At 36.7% G+C, this 14424-nt stretch overlaps 4 protein-coding genes across 5 annotated transcripts; 2 read left to right on the forward strand and 2 right to left on the reverse strand.

Annotated features, from left to right (window-relative positions):
- The first annotated feature begins 1090 nt into the window (after positions 1 to 1090).
- On the forward strand, positions 1091 to 1921 carry LOC115026179 (gamma-crystallin M2-like). 2 transcript variants are annotated; one of them, XM_029458857.1, is made up of 3 exons: positions 1091 to 1108; positions 1238 to 1480; positions 1649 to 1921. In XM_029458857.1, exons 1-3 carry the CDS (start codon positions 1091 to 1093, stop codon positions 1919 to 1921), a joined length of 534 nt encoding a protein of 177 aa, XP_029314717.1. The 2 variants fall into 2 exon arrangements, with proteins under 2 accessions (XP_029314717.1, XP_029314716.1); XM_029458856.1 differs by lacking the exon at positions 1091 to 1108 and having other exon boundaries at positions 1208 to 1480.
- A 3919-nt stretch (positions 1922 to 5840) lies between these two features.
- On the forward strand, positions 5841 to 6586 carry LOC115026174 (gamma-crystallin M1-like). The gene is made up of 3 exons (XM_029458849.1): positions 5841 to 5849; positions 5965 to 6216; positions 6311 to 6586. Exons 1-3 carry the CDS (start codon positions 5841 to 5843, stop codon positions 6584 to 6586), a joined length of 537 nt encoding a protein of 178 aa, XP_029314709.1.
- A 3077-nt stretch (positions 6587 to 9663) lies between these two features.
- Positions 9664 to 10430, reverse strand: LOC115026163 (gamma-crystallin M3-like). Its single transcript, XM_029458828.1, has 3 exons — positions 10416 to 10430; positions 10059 to 10298; positions 9664 to 9942 (listed from the first exon to the last, which is right to left on the reverse strand). The coding sequence occupies exons 1-3, from the start codon at positions 10428 to 10430 to the stop codon at positions 9664 to 9666; spliced, it is 534 nt and encodes a 177-aa protein (XP_029314688.1).
- A 3042-nt stretch (positions 10431 to 13472) lies between these two features.
- On the reverse strand, positions 13473 to 14424 carry LOC115026177 (gamma-crystallin M3-like). The gene is made up of 3 exons (XM_029458853.1): positions 14385 to 14424; positions 13844 to 14086; positions 13473 to 13754 (listed from the first exon to the last, which is right to left on the reverse strand). Exons 1-3 carry the CDS (start codon positions 14394 to 14396, stop codon positions 13479 to 13481), a joined length of 531 nt encoding a protein of 176 aa, XP_029314713.1. The 5' UTR covers positions 14397 to 14424; the 3' UTR covers positions 13473 to 13478.

The following is a 14424-nucleotide window of genomic DNA, read 5'->3' on the forward strand; positions in this document are numbered from 1 at the left end:
TGTCTATAAATGTATCCAGTATATAGTTGTTCATCTATATGCCACCAAATATGTATCATGACACCATGGAGAGTATCTCCCGGAATAGATGCATAATAATAATAATTATATGTAATTAAAACACACAATATAAATAACTTCATGAAATTAAAAAATAGGAATTATTTGCTATATCTGTAGCAAATAATTTGAGACCAAAAACTATTTTTCAGTGTATTATTATTATTATTATTATTATTATTATTATTATTATTATTATTATTATTATTATTATTATTATAATTATTATATTATTATTATATGGGGAGTCTTCAAAAAGACAAACATGGCTGTGATACATCAAGGGAGTTGTAGTCCATTAAGTCAAAACTGTCAGATAGTAAAAAAGGAAATCTTTAAAAGAAAGTCATCACACATGTACACGACACACACGGTGACATTTACCCCCCAACCCAGTGGGCAGCTATTATATACAGCGTCCGGGAGCAGTGTGGGGGTGCAGGGCCTTGCTCAAGGGCACCTCGGCACGTCCACACTTTGGTTCCCAAGCCAAGTCCCAATGGTCTGAAGTACTAAACACACACACACACACACACACACACACACACACACACACACACACACACACACACACACACACAGTACATGGTAACAATGAACAAACTAATAAAATCTTTAGTGCAGCATACCGACCAACAGCACAGTGTCCACTGACTGATTTGCATACAGTGGGGTTGCTCAGGTAGAGCGTTAGTGACAGTGAATGGCTTCCTGCTCTGTTATGCAACATATTTAATGCGAAAGGGCTGTTCCATATTGTTCTGCAACCATTGTCCACTGGACGTGTGGATACCATACTAGTCTTTTCCTTTGTCCATGAATGTCAAAACACCAAACCAGTTAATTATTTATCCTTTTTTTTCAAATACAAATCCATATTTCTGACCCAATGTTGTGCTCCAACAAAAAGGTAAACATGTGCCAGTAGCCTTCAATTATAACTACCAGAGAATTTGAATAACAATACTTTGTTTGTCAAGAGGTAGTATAAAAAGCCCTGAAAACATGGGGAATCTCTCCAACGGAGACCATGGGCAAGGTAAGTACAGTTTGTTTCTCTCTGCTCACATTAAATGTAAGTTAATACAAAGCTTTTCCATTTGCTCTCAGCATGTTTAATGTTGAATTCTTATCCTTTGAAACATCGATGGCTCGTGACACTTTGATTCTCCACCAGATTATCTTTTACGAGGACAAGAACTTCCAGGGTCGGAGCCACGAGTGCAGCAATGACTGCACGGACCTTCACTCGTACTTTAGCCGCTGCAACTCCATCAAGGTGGAGAGCGGCTGCTTCATGATCTACGAGCGACCCAACTTCATGGGCCACCAGTACTTCATGAGGAGGGGAGAGTATCCCGACTACCAGAGGTGGATGGGCTTCAGTAGCTGCATCCGCTCGTGCAGGATGATTCCACTGGTAAGAAAACAACAAAAGACGAAAATAACATTTTGCTTTAAAGTCTGAGATCATTTCAAAAAGGTCAGGATGACTTAAGAGTACAAATTCTGCCACCTGAGCATCTTTGTGTTTTAGTTTGATTCAAACTTGTGGTTACAGAAGACATCATGTCCTTTGGTCCCACAGTATCGAGGCTCCTACAGATTGCGCATCTACGAGAAGCCCGACTTCAGCGGTCACATGATGGAGTTCATGGATGACTGTCCCTGTGTGTCTGACCGTTTCCATCACCGCCACGTCTATTCCAGTAATGTTATGAATGGCTTCTGGATCTTCTATGAGTACCCCAACTACAGAGGCAGACAGTACTTCCTGAGACCTGGGGAGTACCGCAGGTACCGCGACTGGTGCGCCACCTGCGCCATCGTCGGCTCCTTCAGGAGGGTCACTGAATTCTAGCCATTGAGCGAAACCTTGCTGTAAATATCAAACACTTTGTTTATTAAAAAGATGTTGAATTTTTAATCTCCTTTGTGAATGTGTTTTCATTCATTTGTGGATTTTGTTGTCTGTCCTCGAGAAAATAAATAGAGACTTACGAAGACGATAAAATGGCCGCCGACACTTTCTGTGATTTATAGATCTTGTGTGCTCACTTTGTAATTACTGTGATTATTATTTTTATTCTGTTTAATCTTAACTACATGAACAAGTACATAACTGTACTGCAGCAAATAAACGACCCATGAAAGTGGACAACACTTGTTAAATCTTTTCTTCTGTGATACTTTTATTATCATTAAATACTATCGTAATATACTTTTATATCATGTACTACTGTGGGTAGGTGGAATAACCTACTTTTCAGTCAGTAATAGTTTGCTTTGGTTTGTCACTAATTCACAAGTAATAACTTATTATTTATATTTAATGTATTTGAGTTGTATATGTTAAAAATGACCAAAATAAACCAAACTTATTATTAAAAACATGTAATAATTACTTAATAAAGTCCTCAAAATTATGGTATTGATATTATTAATTAAAATATTGATATTAAACTTGACTCATGAAGTCATAATGTGCTTTCTCCCAAATGTAATGCCATTAAAAAGTGTTTAAAATGTAATTATAGTAGTTATATTCCAATGATAACAACAATGATCTTGTATAAATAAGTTATTTACCCTCTGACACTGTACAGCTGAACGCAGGCTGTTTAAAATGTTCGGAAAGTTGCACCCTGGAGTCCTGCAGAAAAATGGCGTCGACCCCGACTTCTTTCCAGCTGGTGGTTTATGCTTCCTCCCCCTGGTCCCTCCTTCATGCAGGTGTTCAACTAGAGTTGCTGGTGCAGGATCACTCACCTGCTTCTCAATCACAACGTTCAGTTGCACCGACAGTGTATTTTAAATATTGCTCAATATAATGGTTTGTTCACACCAAATGCAAAAACAACGTTTTGAATAGACTCAAATTTGCGCAAGGCTGGCGAGAAATTCCCTTGACGCTATATCTCGAAAGCCTATCAGCGTTGATTTCTCAAATTAAAATCTATGTCTATACATGTATGTGAATAAACCACAGACTGTCTGTGATATAAATAATAACTGTTCTGCCGTATTTATGCCTAGATTACATTATTATTATTATTATTATTATTTTAGCTTAGCTTAGCTTAGCTTAGCCTACTCATCATCAATCCAAACTCCATTCAGACAACAAGCATTTTTAAAGTTGTTTGCTTGTCGTCTTGCGGTCACACCTGGAAAAGCATAAATTCAGCAAATCGGTATCATTCTGTAGTTATTTCAGCCTCCTTTTGATTTATTTATTGCAATCTAATCACAGCAAATCTGTTTATTTCAGGTTCCTACTCAGATTAATTCAGTGTGACTTGCTAAATTCACATACCTTGGACTTCCACAACACATACTAAGCAGCACTAGCGGTTATTACGGCCATGGTTGACGCAACATTGTTGTAACAAAGAATACAAATTTATTAATAAGCGTTTCCACTCGTGTTTTGTGAATGTTAGGTCTCGGGGACGTTGAGATAAACAGTAGGTGGCTCTAATGATCCAGTAGGGTATCAGGTTAGCCAATTTATTTTATTTACCGTGTACTTGCATATACACATATTAAGAGTTTGGTGTATATGTTTGCTAATCTAATCTAAAATGTATAGTGATATTATGGTTAATTATAGTTAAACAAGCGGCGGCTGTGCTCAGATCGTGATAGGTTTGGGCAGGAGGGACCTCGATAGCGCGACTGCATCCTCCAACATGGCTGCCGTTAGTAGGCGAAACTGTGAACACGGGAGTAAACCAAACGATTATCTGCTTAAATCAAAGGCAGTTGGACTTGACAGCGATCCAAACAACTTATCAAAGAACCAGCGGTCCATGGATGTTGACATCTGACCAGGAATCATACTGTTGTTAAACGTTGTTGTTGTTGTTGAGCCATGTTTCATGTGTGTTAGTTTAATTAATTTAAGTAAATTCCAGTTGTTTCAGCGAAACGCAGCGATCCATTGCCTTCACTTTTCTTTAGCTTTAGTCGGTCTCCAAAAAGAAGTTAATTGCACAACAGCCCTTTCCCATTTTAGATGCTTTTTTGGTGTTTTAGTGACATTCCAGCTGAACGCTAACACTGCCACTCAGTGGGCGTAACTGCAGGGACTTCTGCCTACGATGACATCATGTGTGTAGCCTCTATTCTATAGATGTCTATGAGAAAATTACCTCACTTGATTTATAAGCTAAACATTTTCCTAATGGCCTCAATTGCTAGTTTCAAGTCTTCTTCAATACAGGACAATGCTCAATTTGTAAATTATGATCCCATTAAGAGTAAAATAGCCCATAAAGCAGCGTATGCTTTAGACCGTAGTTACATTGTGATAGCCAAAATGCACCTTGCTCTAACTAGCTAGCTAGGCCTAGAGCAAGGTGCATTTTGGCTGTTGAAAAACATGCTTACCTGGAAAATTTAACAGCCAACTCCCTTTTAGTTCAAGCAAACGCTGAACAACTCGGTAGACCTAGCTAGCTAATGCACCTTGCTAGCTAATACTAGACCTAGCTAGCTTGGGCGTCACTCCGCTCCAGCTCTACCCTCTTGTCCAAATATGGGTGTGTTCGTAAATTCAATCCGTAAACTAAAGGTTTTATTAAATAGTTCAGCAAACAAGTAATTAAAAAATTCATGTTTAATATTTAACATAAAGTTAATAAACCAATCAAATTAGTTTTTATCATTTGAATGTTCTCATATAGACACCCTGGATAGTCAATGTGATAAATTCCCAATACAGTCGACATATTAAAGCTGTAATAAAAAAGCAGACCTCTTCATCCTGCTGCTATGTTCTTGATTTATTTCTTTAGAATCAGCCAATAAAACAACAAATAAACGTCTTTTAAACACACAATAAGCCTCACTAACATTTATACATTACTACTCCTCATACAAATAACTTGCATGAACTACACAGCAATCATTAAGAGACAATATACAGATATATATGTTTATTTATGGTATTCACTGATTAGACTTTTCCCATTCTTGTGAACACGAAAATCTCAGGACGCCTTCATGGAATTCTTCAAATTTGGCATAAACGTCCACTTGGACTCCAGGATGAGCTGATGACATTTTGGACAGAGTTGGATGTAAACTGCAACTTGACTGGTTGGCCAAGGCATACAACCACAATCGGTAAATCTGGTTTTTATTCATTGTTGCATTCACATTCACAAACACATTTAATTTTAAGTAATGTGCATTAGTTCGAATAAGAACAGTTTATAAATCCTACGAAATGAGCAGTGTGATTGCTGTGTTTTAGACCATAACGTTATCTCATGCTGTTACGAATTGCCTTTTAAATTAAGTTAATTCACATAATATTGCATGAAACAACATGTTTTTAAGTTACACAGGGTTTGTTATCAGTTTGGGGGAAAAATACAAAGTCAGGATGTTTAATTCTTTATACGAAGTGAATATTTGTACAGGTTCTGGGTTTTCTCTTGGGTTTGTCACAGAAGTGACTGGCTGTCACGTTCTTTCCATCAGTGATGATCAGACCATATGTGGAGAAGCTTCTGACTGAGAATGGAACACAAACAAAGCTCATGCTTTTAATAGACAATGCAGATGACGGCTGCCAGAAATGTATGGATGGAGAATCATTGTTACACGTTTATAAACCCCGTTCAGCAAAAGTTATACTGCTAAATCATCAGCTTTGTACATTTGAATAACAACACAACATGGCTCTCCAGCTTTTGTATAAAAAGGCCCTGGAGTCATGGAGTTGGCAGAGTAAGTTGAACCATCCACTGGGAACCACCTAAACCACCATCATGGGCAAGGTAATGGGATGCTTCCTTAAAAAACATTTCTACACAGCAAAATCCTTCAACATTTACAGTTACTGTTATGAATGCTATTCGACTACTAAACATAGCCCTCTGTTCTCCATTTCAGATCACTTTCTACGAGGAGAAGAACTTCCAGGGCCGCACCTATGAGTGCATGAGCGACTGCTCTGACATGTCCTCCTACCTGAGCAGGTGCCAGTCCTGCAGGGTGGAGAGCGGCTGCTTCATGGTGTACGAGCGTCCCAACTACATGGGTCAGCAGTTCTTCATGAGGAGGGGCGAGTACCAGGACATGCAGCGCATGATGAGCATGGGAATGATGTTCGACTCCATCAGATCCTGCAGAATGATCCCCTATGTAAAATAACTCATCAATACATCCCTTTGATTTTTACAAATGTTTTAGTTTTTAAATGTGTAGTCAAACCTTTTTCCCCTGTATTGTATTACAGCACAGAGGCCAGTTCAGGATGAGGATCTATGAGAAGGAGAACTTCGGTGGTCAGATGAACGAGCTGATGGACGACTGCGACAACATCCAGGGCCGTTACCGCATGAACGACTGCCAGTCCTGCAACGTGATGGACGGACACTGGCTGATGTACGAGCAGCCCCAGTTCAGAGGCAAGCAGATGTACATGAGGCCCGGAGAGTACAGGAGCTTCAGGGACATGGGCATGAGCGGCCAGAGGTTCATGAGCATGAGGCGCATCACCGATATGTGCTAGACTTCTGTATTCAACTTAAGTAAATAAAAACAATGTGTAATTCATAACCATGTTTGTCAAGCATTGGCTTCCTTTGTGTGGTTTGTCTTTAGTCTTTAAAATAATTAAATAACTAACTAAATCCCATCTACACACAGCATTGACAGGTTGCAATTTATAACAAAATATTCTAACCCTGTCCTAAGATTTAATAACATTAGTCTAAAAACTCTCTAATAAAATACATACAAATAACACAGATAAGAAACTAAACATTTTAAAACATGTTTACAATAAAAAATAAATATAAACATTTCAGACAGAGCTTTTTATTCATAATTACACAGCTTTTCATGTCTGCTGCTCAAAGTCAAAGACATTTAAAATGTATTTATCCATATTTAGTCATTTTCTCAAAGAAAACAGAGTGGAGAATTAGCTATTAGCTATGAGTTCTGCACCTAAACTACACAACTACTGAGTGTTTCATGGATATTAAACAAGCCTGTCAAGCTCCATGAACCTTGTTGCTGTTAGAGCTTCAGTGTGAGAGTCTCGTTTCCTGCGTGGCTGATAAATACTTGTTATATTCTGTATTGATATGTTATTTTGTTAGTGACATTCTTCTTGCAGTCATCTAATATGTCAACAACATATCTAGTGTCTTGTATATTTTGAGGAAACAACAAGACTTTGATGCTCACTTTGCAAATATAATATCCAGAACGAGGGAACTCGTGAAACTTGCGAACAACAAGAATGTCATATACGCTCACGATTGAGAGTCATGCTGCTCATTGATAGTTTGGAAGACACGCAGCTCATTTCTCTCTACCCGTAACTCTGGAAAGTGTTACTGCAACTAGCTAATTATTGACTTACATTATGTTAGCTAAGCCGACAGATGTCCATCAAAGTGTGACATGTGGTTAAAAACAAGTATGAGTGCCACCTTACTGGTTTCCAGTACTTTATTAATAAATTTTGACATTGTCCAGCATGACATTCAGCTCAAGATGGATAAAGTTTTCTCACAAATAATAAAACTTTATCGCTTTGTTCACGAAGCAAAAGAAATGGTCTTTTAACATCAAACAAACAATGCACGTTACAATTGACAAGAGCAGCGTTAACAGGTAGAAACAATGGTGTGCAGTCATACTGTTTGAGTACATACTGTAAAGGCTAACTATAACGGCTAACATAATAAACTCAACATTAATACCATCTATACAACATTATCCATAGCATGCAATACTCACAATTATGTTGCAGGCACCAGAAATCTGCTTCATGTGGCCACAAAGTATCTGTACATCCTCACACGGGAAGCTAATAACAGTAATACAAGTTTATCTTATATAATAACCACTAGCATCTTTTGCTAATAATTAAAAGGTGGTACAGACACTTTACACTGGACTGTTAAACATGTGAAGAAGATGCTGTTAGTTTGTTAGTTAGTTTACTGTCGGACAACTCTTGTAACTCCAACAAACTGAACTCTGGTGACAAAAAGACAAGCAAAACAAAAGTACCTTTCCCCATTGTTGGTCACAATGTGACTGGTGGCCGAGCGTAGCTCTTCTACATTCTCTTAGAATACTACATTGTGATGTTAATCAATTGTTTTGAACGTCAGCCTTTTTGAAAAGCTTGTATGGCTTCCAAATTACAAAAGATGTTCATGTTTTAATTTAACAGTGAGACAGACCAATAAATAAATAAATAAATAAATAAAAAGCAGAATTAAAGCTGAGCATGTTTTCCCTCTTAACAACTTATATATGTGTACATTTGTGATGTTAATTACTTCGTACAGAACATAATCTACATTATAATGAACATTCATTAGTAGGGCTGGAACAAACGTTTATTCTGTTATTATATATTATTATTATTTCTTGATTATCGGATGAATCATGTTAGAAAAGAGTGAAAAATGTCCATTCCAGTTTCTTAAAGGCGATATCTTTAAATATCTCGTTTTTTCCCGTCTAAAACCCAAAGATATTCACTTTAATATGTTGTAAAACAGAGAAAAGCAGAAAATCTCCATATTTGAGAGGCTAAAAACTGCATGAAAAATGACTTTAATGATTCATCGATTATAAAACAGTTGCCGATTATTTTCCTGTTAATCAGCTCCACATACGTAATTATAAAGTATTCAAGTATTACTTATTAAATAGTATTAACATTTACATATTTGTATATAATGTATATATATGTAACTTTTCATTTATTCAAAATAAATGTTTTTACTATAATTCAATGATTTAGTGTTTAACTATGACTTCATCACAGCTGCACTTAGTCTGTATATAATCTTATAAGACAATTAATAGTGTGACAGACATGAACAAAGTGTTATTGCCCAGATAATTATGTTTATTTTAAAAGAATCCCATGTATTAAAACAGGTTAAATAAACACTGTTTATGCTCTATACTTTCATTTTCTAAAACTTCTAAATATATACAAATATTATGTGTAAGCGTGCATTAAATGTTTATAACTTACTGACTGTATTTAGTACAGAGAGGCCACAATGTGCCATTAAAGTTGCACTTATCAATGATAACACCTGGTGTATTATTGTAAATTCATTGTATTTATTCTAATGAATGCCCATTATTGTTATCAACGTCTGCGTTTTACTTTTTAAGTAAATGATGACACAGAATAATCAAGAGCAGCATCAATGATGTCTCCACAAATAACCTTTTAAATATTCTTTGTTATCTGTGTTGAGGTATATTGTAAATAAAGAATATTTAAAATATGTTATTAAATAATTGTCAGATGTTTTTGCTTAACCCAGAATCACACTGTAAACATTGGATAACTTTAAAAATGGTATTGTGCTGCCATCTGATGGTGTGCAATGTAATGACCCTAAAACATCACTTGTTCTACTGGATTTAGTATTTAAAGTGTTTTTTTGTGTGTATATATTTCCCGTGTGTCAACCTCTGTACCGTGAGCGTACCTTGAGTTTCAGACCACTCAATAATAAGTAATCGAGAAATTCATTTAAAAGAGAATCACTAGATTTTATTTTAAATCTTGTTTTTTTTTTTTTTTACAGTGCTGGTCTAATAACAAGAGTCCATGATGCGCTTCATGCTCATGAACCTCTGGCCGCTCATGCCCATGTCCCTGAAGCTCTTGTGCTCTCCGGGCCTCAGGTACATCTGCTTGCCTCTGTACTGGGGCTGCTCGTACATCAGCCAGTGTCCGTCCATCACGTTGCAGGACTGGCAGTCGTTCATGCGGTAACGATCCATCATGTTGTCGCAGTCTTCCATCAGCTCATTCATCTGACCACCGAAGTTCTCCTTCTCGTAGATCCTCATCCTGAACTGACCTCTGTGCTGTAAAATGACATGAGTGAACATGAGACACTGAAATCCTCCTTCGAATACCGTAATAAGGTTAAAATATTTGTCATATAATGTAATCTAATGTATAGTTAAAAATAAACAAGTACCATGGGGATCATGCGGCAAGACCTGATGCAATCACTCATGCCCATGCGCTGGTAGTCGGAGTACTCGCCCCTCCTGACAAAGTACTGGTTTCCCATGAAGTTGGGGCGGTCGTACACCATGAAGCAGCCGCTCTCCACCTTGCAGGAGTGACACCTGCTCAGGTAGGAGGACATGTCAGGGCAGTCGCTGCTGGTCTCATAGGAACGACCCTGGAAGTTCCTGTCCTCGTAGAAGATGATCTGAAAAGAGTAATCGTTATGAAGTCAGTATATCAGGGATTGTATAAAATGCAAAAGATTATATCATAAAACCTAATCAAATAAATGTTTTTTTTCCAAAGCTAAAGTTGTACACACCTTGCCCATGGTCATGGTTACAGTTTACTGGTGTTTTGGCTCTAAGGGACTGCACACTTTTCTCCATGTCCCACCGTTGCTTTTATACCTGACTTCGCATCAAAAGGATACATGACCCCATTGTTCAAATTCCTGACTGAGCAACACGGAGCGGAGGCCCCCGTGTACGGTTCAACTCAAAGTGACCTTCTACAGGTCGTGATTTGCGGCGGTTGCAATTATGGAAAGAGGCCCCGCTTTGTGTTGGCTGTGCTGCTGAACAACAGAGGACGGATTTCCACAAACAAAGTACTGTACTTTGTTTTGAAGGGCTCATTAAATATGTTACCTCTATCTGTTTATATCGATAGAAATGAACAAGAAGCAGAATTAACTGCAGGAGCCAAATAAAACACGTTGATTAAATTAAATTAATGTAATTAAACAGATTTTAAACAATAATACACCAGTAAATATACGTTTTTTTTTATATTTCCAAATGAAAAAGTCTTCATTATCACAGTAATACCAAACCAACTTACTTTAACAGTCTTTTATTTTTTATGTATTGTATGCTTGCATTTTATTCAAACAAATATTTGACATTTAATTAATTAATATCTACATTAATTTGTCTTTTCACATCTGGCATACAATTGATGACATACATCGTTCTGTTTTATAGTAATAAAAACAATATCAACAATAATAATAATACAAATGAATTAGTGAGTTTATTCCTTTACAAACAACTGATTAGAAGGTTTCTATAAGTAACCACTTAATCTATTGCTTTAAATGAAATAGATCAAGTTTGACTATAAAACCGATTATTTATTAAAAACCCAGAACAGTTTGCATTTACAAATCAGCATCAGAACAAGTGTTTGATACTTTAATTTGCTACTTTGCTGTAATGACTTGCATAAAACAAACTCTGACTTCAACTCTATGGGTTTGAAAGCTGTGGAAAAGTAGATCCACAATATATATACAGGGGCAGATATCTGATAATATATTTATCTCTGTGATAGGGATTATTACTCTGTGTTTCACTCATGCACTTTATGCATTTGGTGCAGATTATATAGCTATTTGATATTGAAAAAACAAGTATTGTCATAGCCTAGGCAGAGTGAACTGGAAAAAGAGAGAGACTACAAAAGATTTAGAAACTTAAACAATATTTATTTCAAACTAAGACAAGAACAACATGAGAAATCAGTGGTGGCTGCGTGTGTGGTGTTCTGATAGCAAAAGCAAAAGTGTAGATGATGGAGACAAGACTGTCCAGGTGCAAGACATCAAGTTAGATGTCTCCACCCGTCTCCACCTGCAGGCAGCCTGCACAGGGAAAACCACAAAAAAGCACTGAGTGTCAGAGACTGACACACCATTTAACTGCTTAAACCACTAAAAGAAGAGGTGGCAGATAATAACAGATACTAACAGATACTAACAGATAATAACAGATACTAACAGATAATAACAGATACTAACAGATAATAACAGATAATAACGGATAATAACGGATAATAACTGATAATAACGGATACTAACAGATACTAACAGATAATAACAGATACTAACATACTAACAGATAATAACAGATACTAACAGATAATAACAGATAATAACGGATAATAACTGATAATAACGGATACTAACATATACTAACAGATACTAACAGATAATAACAGATACTAACAGATAATAACAGATAATAACAGATACCAACAGATACTAACAGATAATAACAGATACCAACATATACTAACAGATAATAACAGATACTAACAGATACTAACAGATAATAACAGATACTAACAGATAATAACAGATAATAACAGATACCAACAGATACTAACAGATACTAACATATACCAACAGATACTAACAGATAATAACAGATACTAACATACTAACAGATAATAACGGATAATAACGGATAATAACGGATATTAACGGATAATAACGGATATTAACGGATAATAACTGATAACGGATAATAACGGATAATAACGGATAATAACGGATATTAACGGATAATAACGAATAATAACAGATAATAACGGATAATAACGGATAATAACAGATAATAACGGATATTAACGGATAATAACAAATAATAACAGATAATAACAGATAATAACGGATAATAACGGGTAATAACGGATAATAACGGATAATAACGGATAATAACAGATAATAACGGATAATAACAGATAATAACGGATAATAACGGACAATAACAGACAATAATGGATAATAACAGATAATAACGGATAATAACAGATAATAACGGATACTAACAGATAATAACAGATAATGAAGAGAGACCTGATCAGATGGTAACAGTACAAGTTACAGACTTAGAGGACACTAAACAGACAACAGGCAACAATCAAATAAAACATAATAAAAAATAAATAAATAAATAGAATAAAAACATGTGCTGCAGCGTTTCAGTAGAGTCCACATGGTCTCCACTCGTTCATCCTTCTTTGGATCCACATGTCTGTGTGGTCTCTGCTGTTGTGTGGGAATGTGTGCTGCACCACTCAGTGATTGTGCTTCAAACAAAAGAATCAGTCAAATGGTGAAATGCTATATAACAGAAACTGTGCTGAATTATTTACTCACAGTATGTGATACTTTATGTTAAACCTCTAACCTCTTTAATCTCATGGTTTAATACTCCAAGCTATACTTATTTATTCTTAAAATCAGTAACAACTATGTCAACAATAAATCTTTTGCTCATCCTTTTTTTCTTATATGTAATATATACTTTTTCAAAAGCATTTATACATTAACTTAAAATAACCATTATTATAATTAATTAATTAATTAATAATTAATATTTCTTTAGGTGAAAATATGAGGTTGTAACTGAAGGATATAGAAGATAACAGAACCAATCAATGCGTTCTATTATGTATTCAAATATTGCATTGAAGTTATACAATATACACAATTAAATCTAATTAATAGAGAACCAACAATAAAGATTACGTGTGCCATGTTGAATATTCAAAATGTTTTATTTCTGAGTTTTGTCAAACTAAAACAGATGAATTAAAGTTAACAGGAGTCAGTGATGCGTCTGATGGAGCTGAATCTCATTCCATCGTATCCCATGTCCCTGAAGCTCTTGTGCTCTCCGGGCCTCATGTACATCATCTTGCCTCTGAACTGGGGCTGCTCGTACATCAGCCAGTGTCCGTCCATCACGTTGCAGGACTGGCAGTCGGACATGCGGTAACGGTCCTGGATGTTGTCGCAGTCTTCCATCACCTCGTTCATCTGACCACCGAAGTTCTCCCTCTCGTAGATCCTCACTTTGTGGGACCCTTTGTGCTGTTAAGAGTAAATACATATTGAGTCATTTAGAAGGAAAACTCCTGTTAGCAGTCATTTCAGATATGCAGTATTTCTTGATAGCATACCAGGGGGATATTACGACAGGACCGGATGCAGTCACCGAAACCCATCATGCGCTGGTAGTCGGAGTACTCGCCCCTCCTCAGGAAGTGCTGCTGACCCATGTAGTTGGGACGGTCGTACACCATGAAGCAGCCGCTCTCCACCTTGCAGGAGTGACACCTGGTCAGGTGGGAGGCCATGTCAGCGCAGTCGCTGCTGGTCTCATAGGAGCGACCCTGGAAGTTCTTGTCCTCGTAGAAGATTATCTAGAATCCAACAGAAGAAGTTCAGCATTACACATAAGGACGGATGGTAACGGATGTCCACCCTGATGTAAACAGCTATCGTTATGACATCTTTATTTCAGGTTGGTCATACTGCCAAAAAGGTAGATGCATCCTTTTTGGCAGTATGACCACCCTTAAATAAAGATGTCATAACGATGTAGCCTTTCTTTGCACAATACTGTACAACATATAAATACAAAAAAGCAAAGACAAGAACTGAAAGTGTGCAAACATCGTAAGAGCAATAGTTCTAGTAGAGTATCCATGATACACTCACCTTTCCGTGCATGGTGGCTGATACACTGAGTGATGCTATA

This window comes from Cottoperca gobio, chromosome 21 (genome assembly GCF_900634415.1).
Source record: "Cottoperca gobio chromosome 21, fCotGob3.1, whole genome shotgun sequence".
Classification (NCBI taxonomy): Eukaryota; Metazoa; Chordata; class Actinopteri; order Perciformes; family Bovichtidae; genus Cottoperca; species Cottoperca gobio.

Excerpts from the sequence above, each read along its gene's own strand:
- LOC115026177 (XM_029458853.1), bottom strand. Across the intron at positions 13,755-13,843 it reads CCTGTCGTAATATCCCCCTG|CACAAAGGGTCCCACAAAGT; the intron begins GTATGCTATCAA and ends TACTCTTAACAG.
- LOC115026179 (XM_029458856.1), top strand. The coding sequence starts at position 1,208 with ATGGCTCGTGACACTTTGATTCTCCACCAGATTATCTTTTACGAGGAC. Across the intron at positions 1,481-1,648 it reads CGTGCAGGATGATTCCACTG|TATCGAGGCTCCTACAGATT; the intron begins GTAAGAAAACAA and ends TTGGTCCCACAG.
- LOC115026163 (XM_029458828.1), bottom strand. Across the intron at positions 9,943-10,058 it reads CTTGCCGCATGATCCCCATG|CACAGAGGTCAGTTCAGGAT; the intron begins GTACTTGTTTAT and ends GTCATTTTACAG.
- LOC115026174 (XM_029458849.1), top strand. Across the intron at positions 6,217-6,310 it reads CCTGCAGAATGATCCCCTAT|CACAGAGGCCAGTTCAGGAT; the intron begins GTAAAATAACTC and ends ATTGTATTACAG.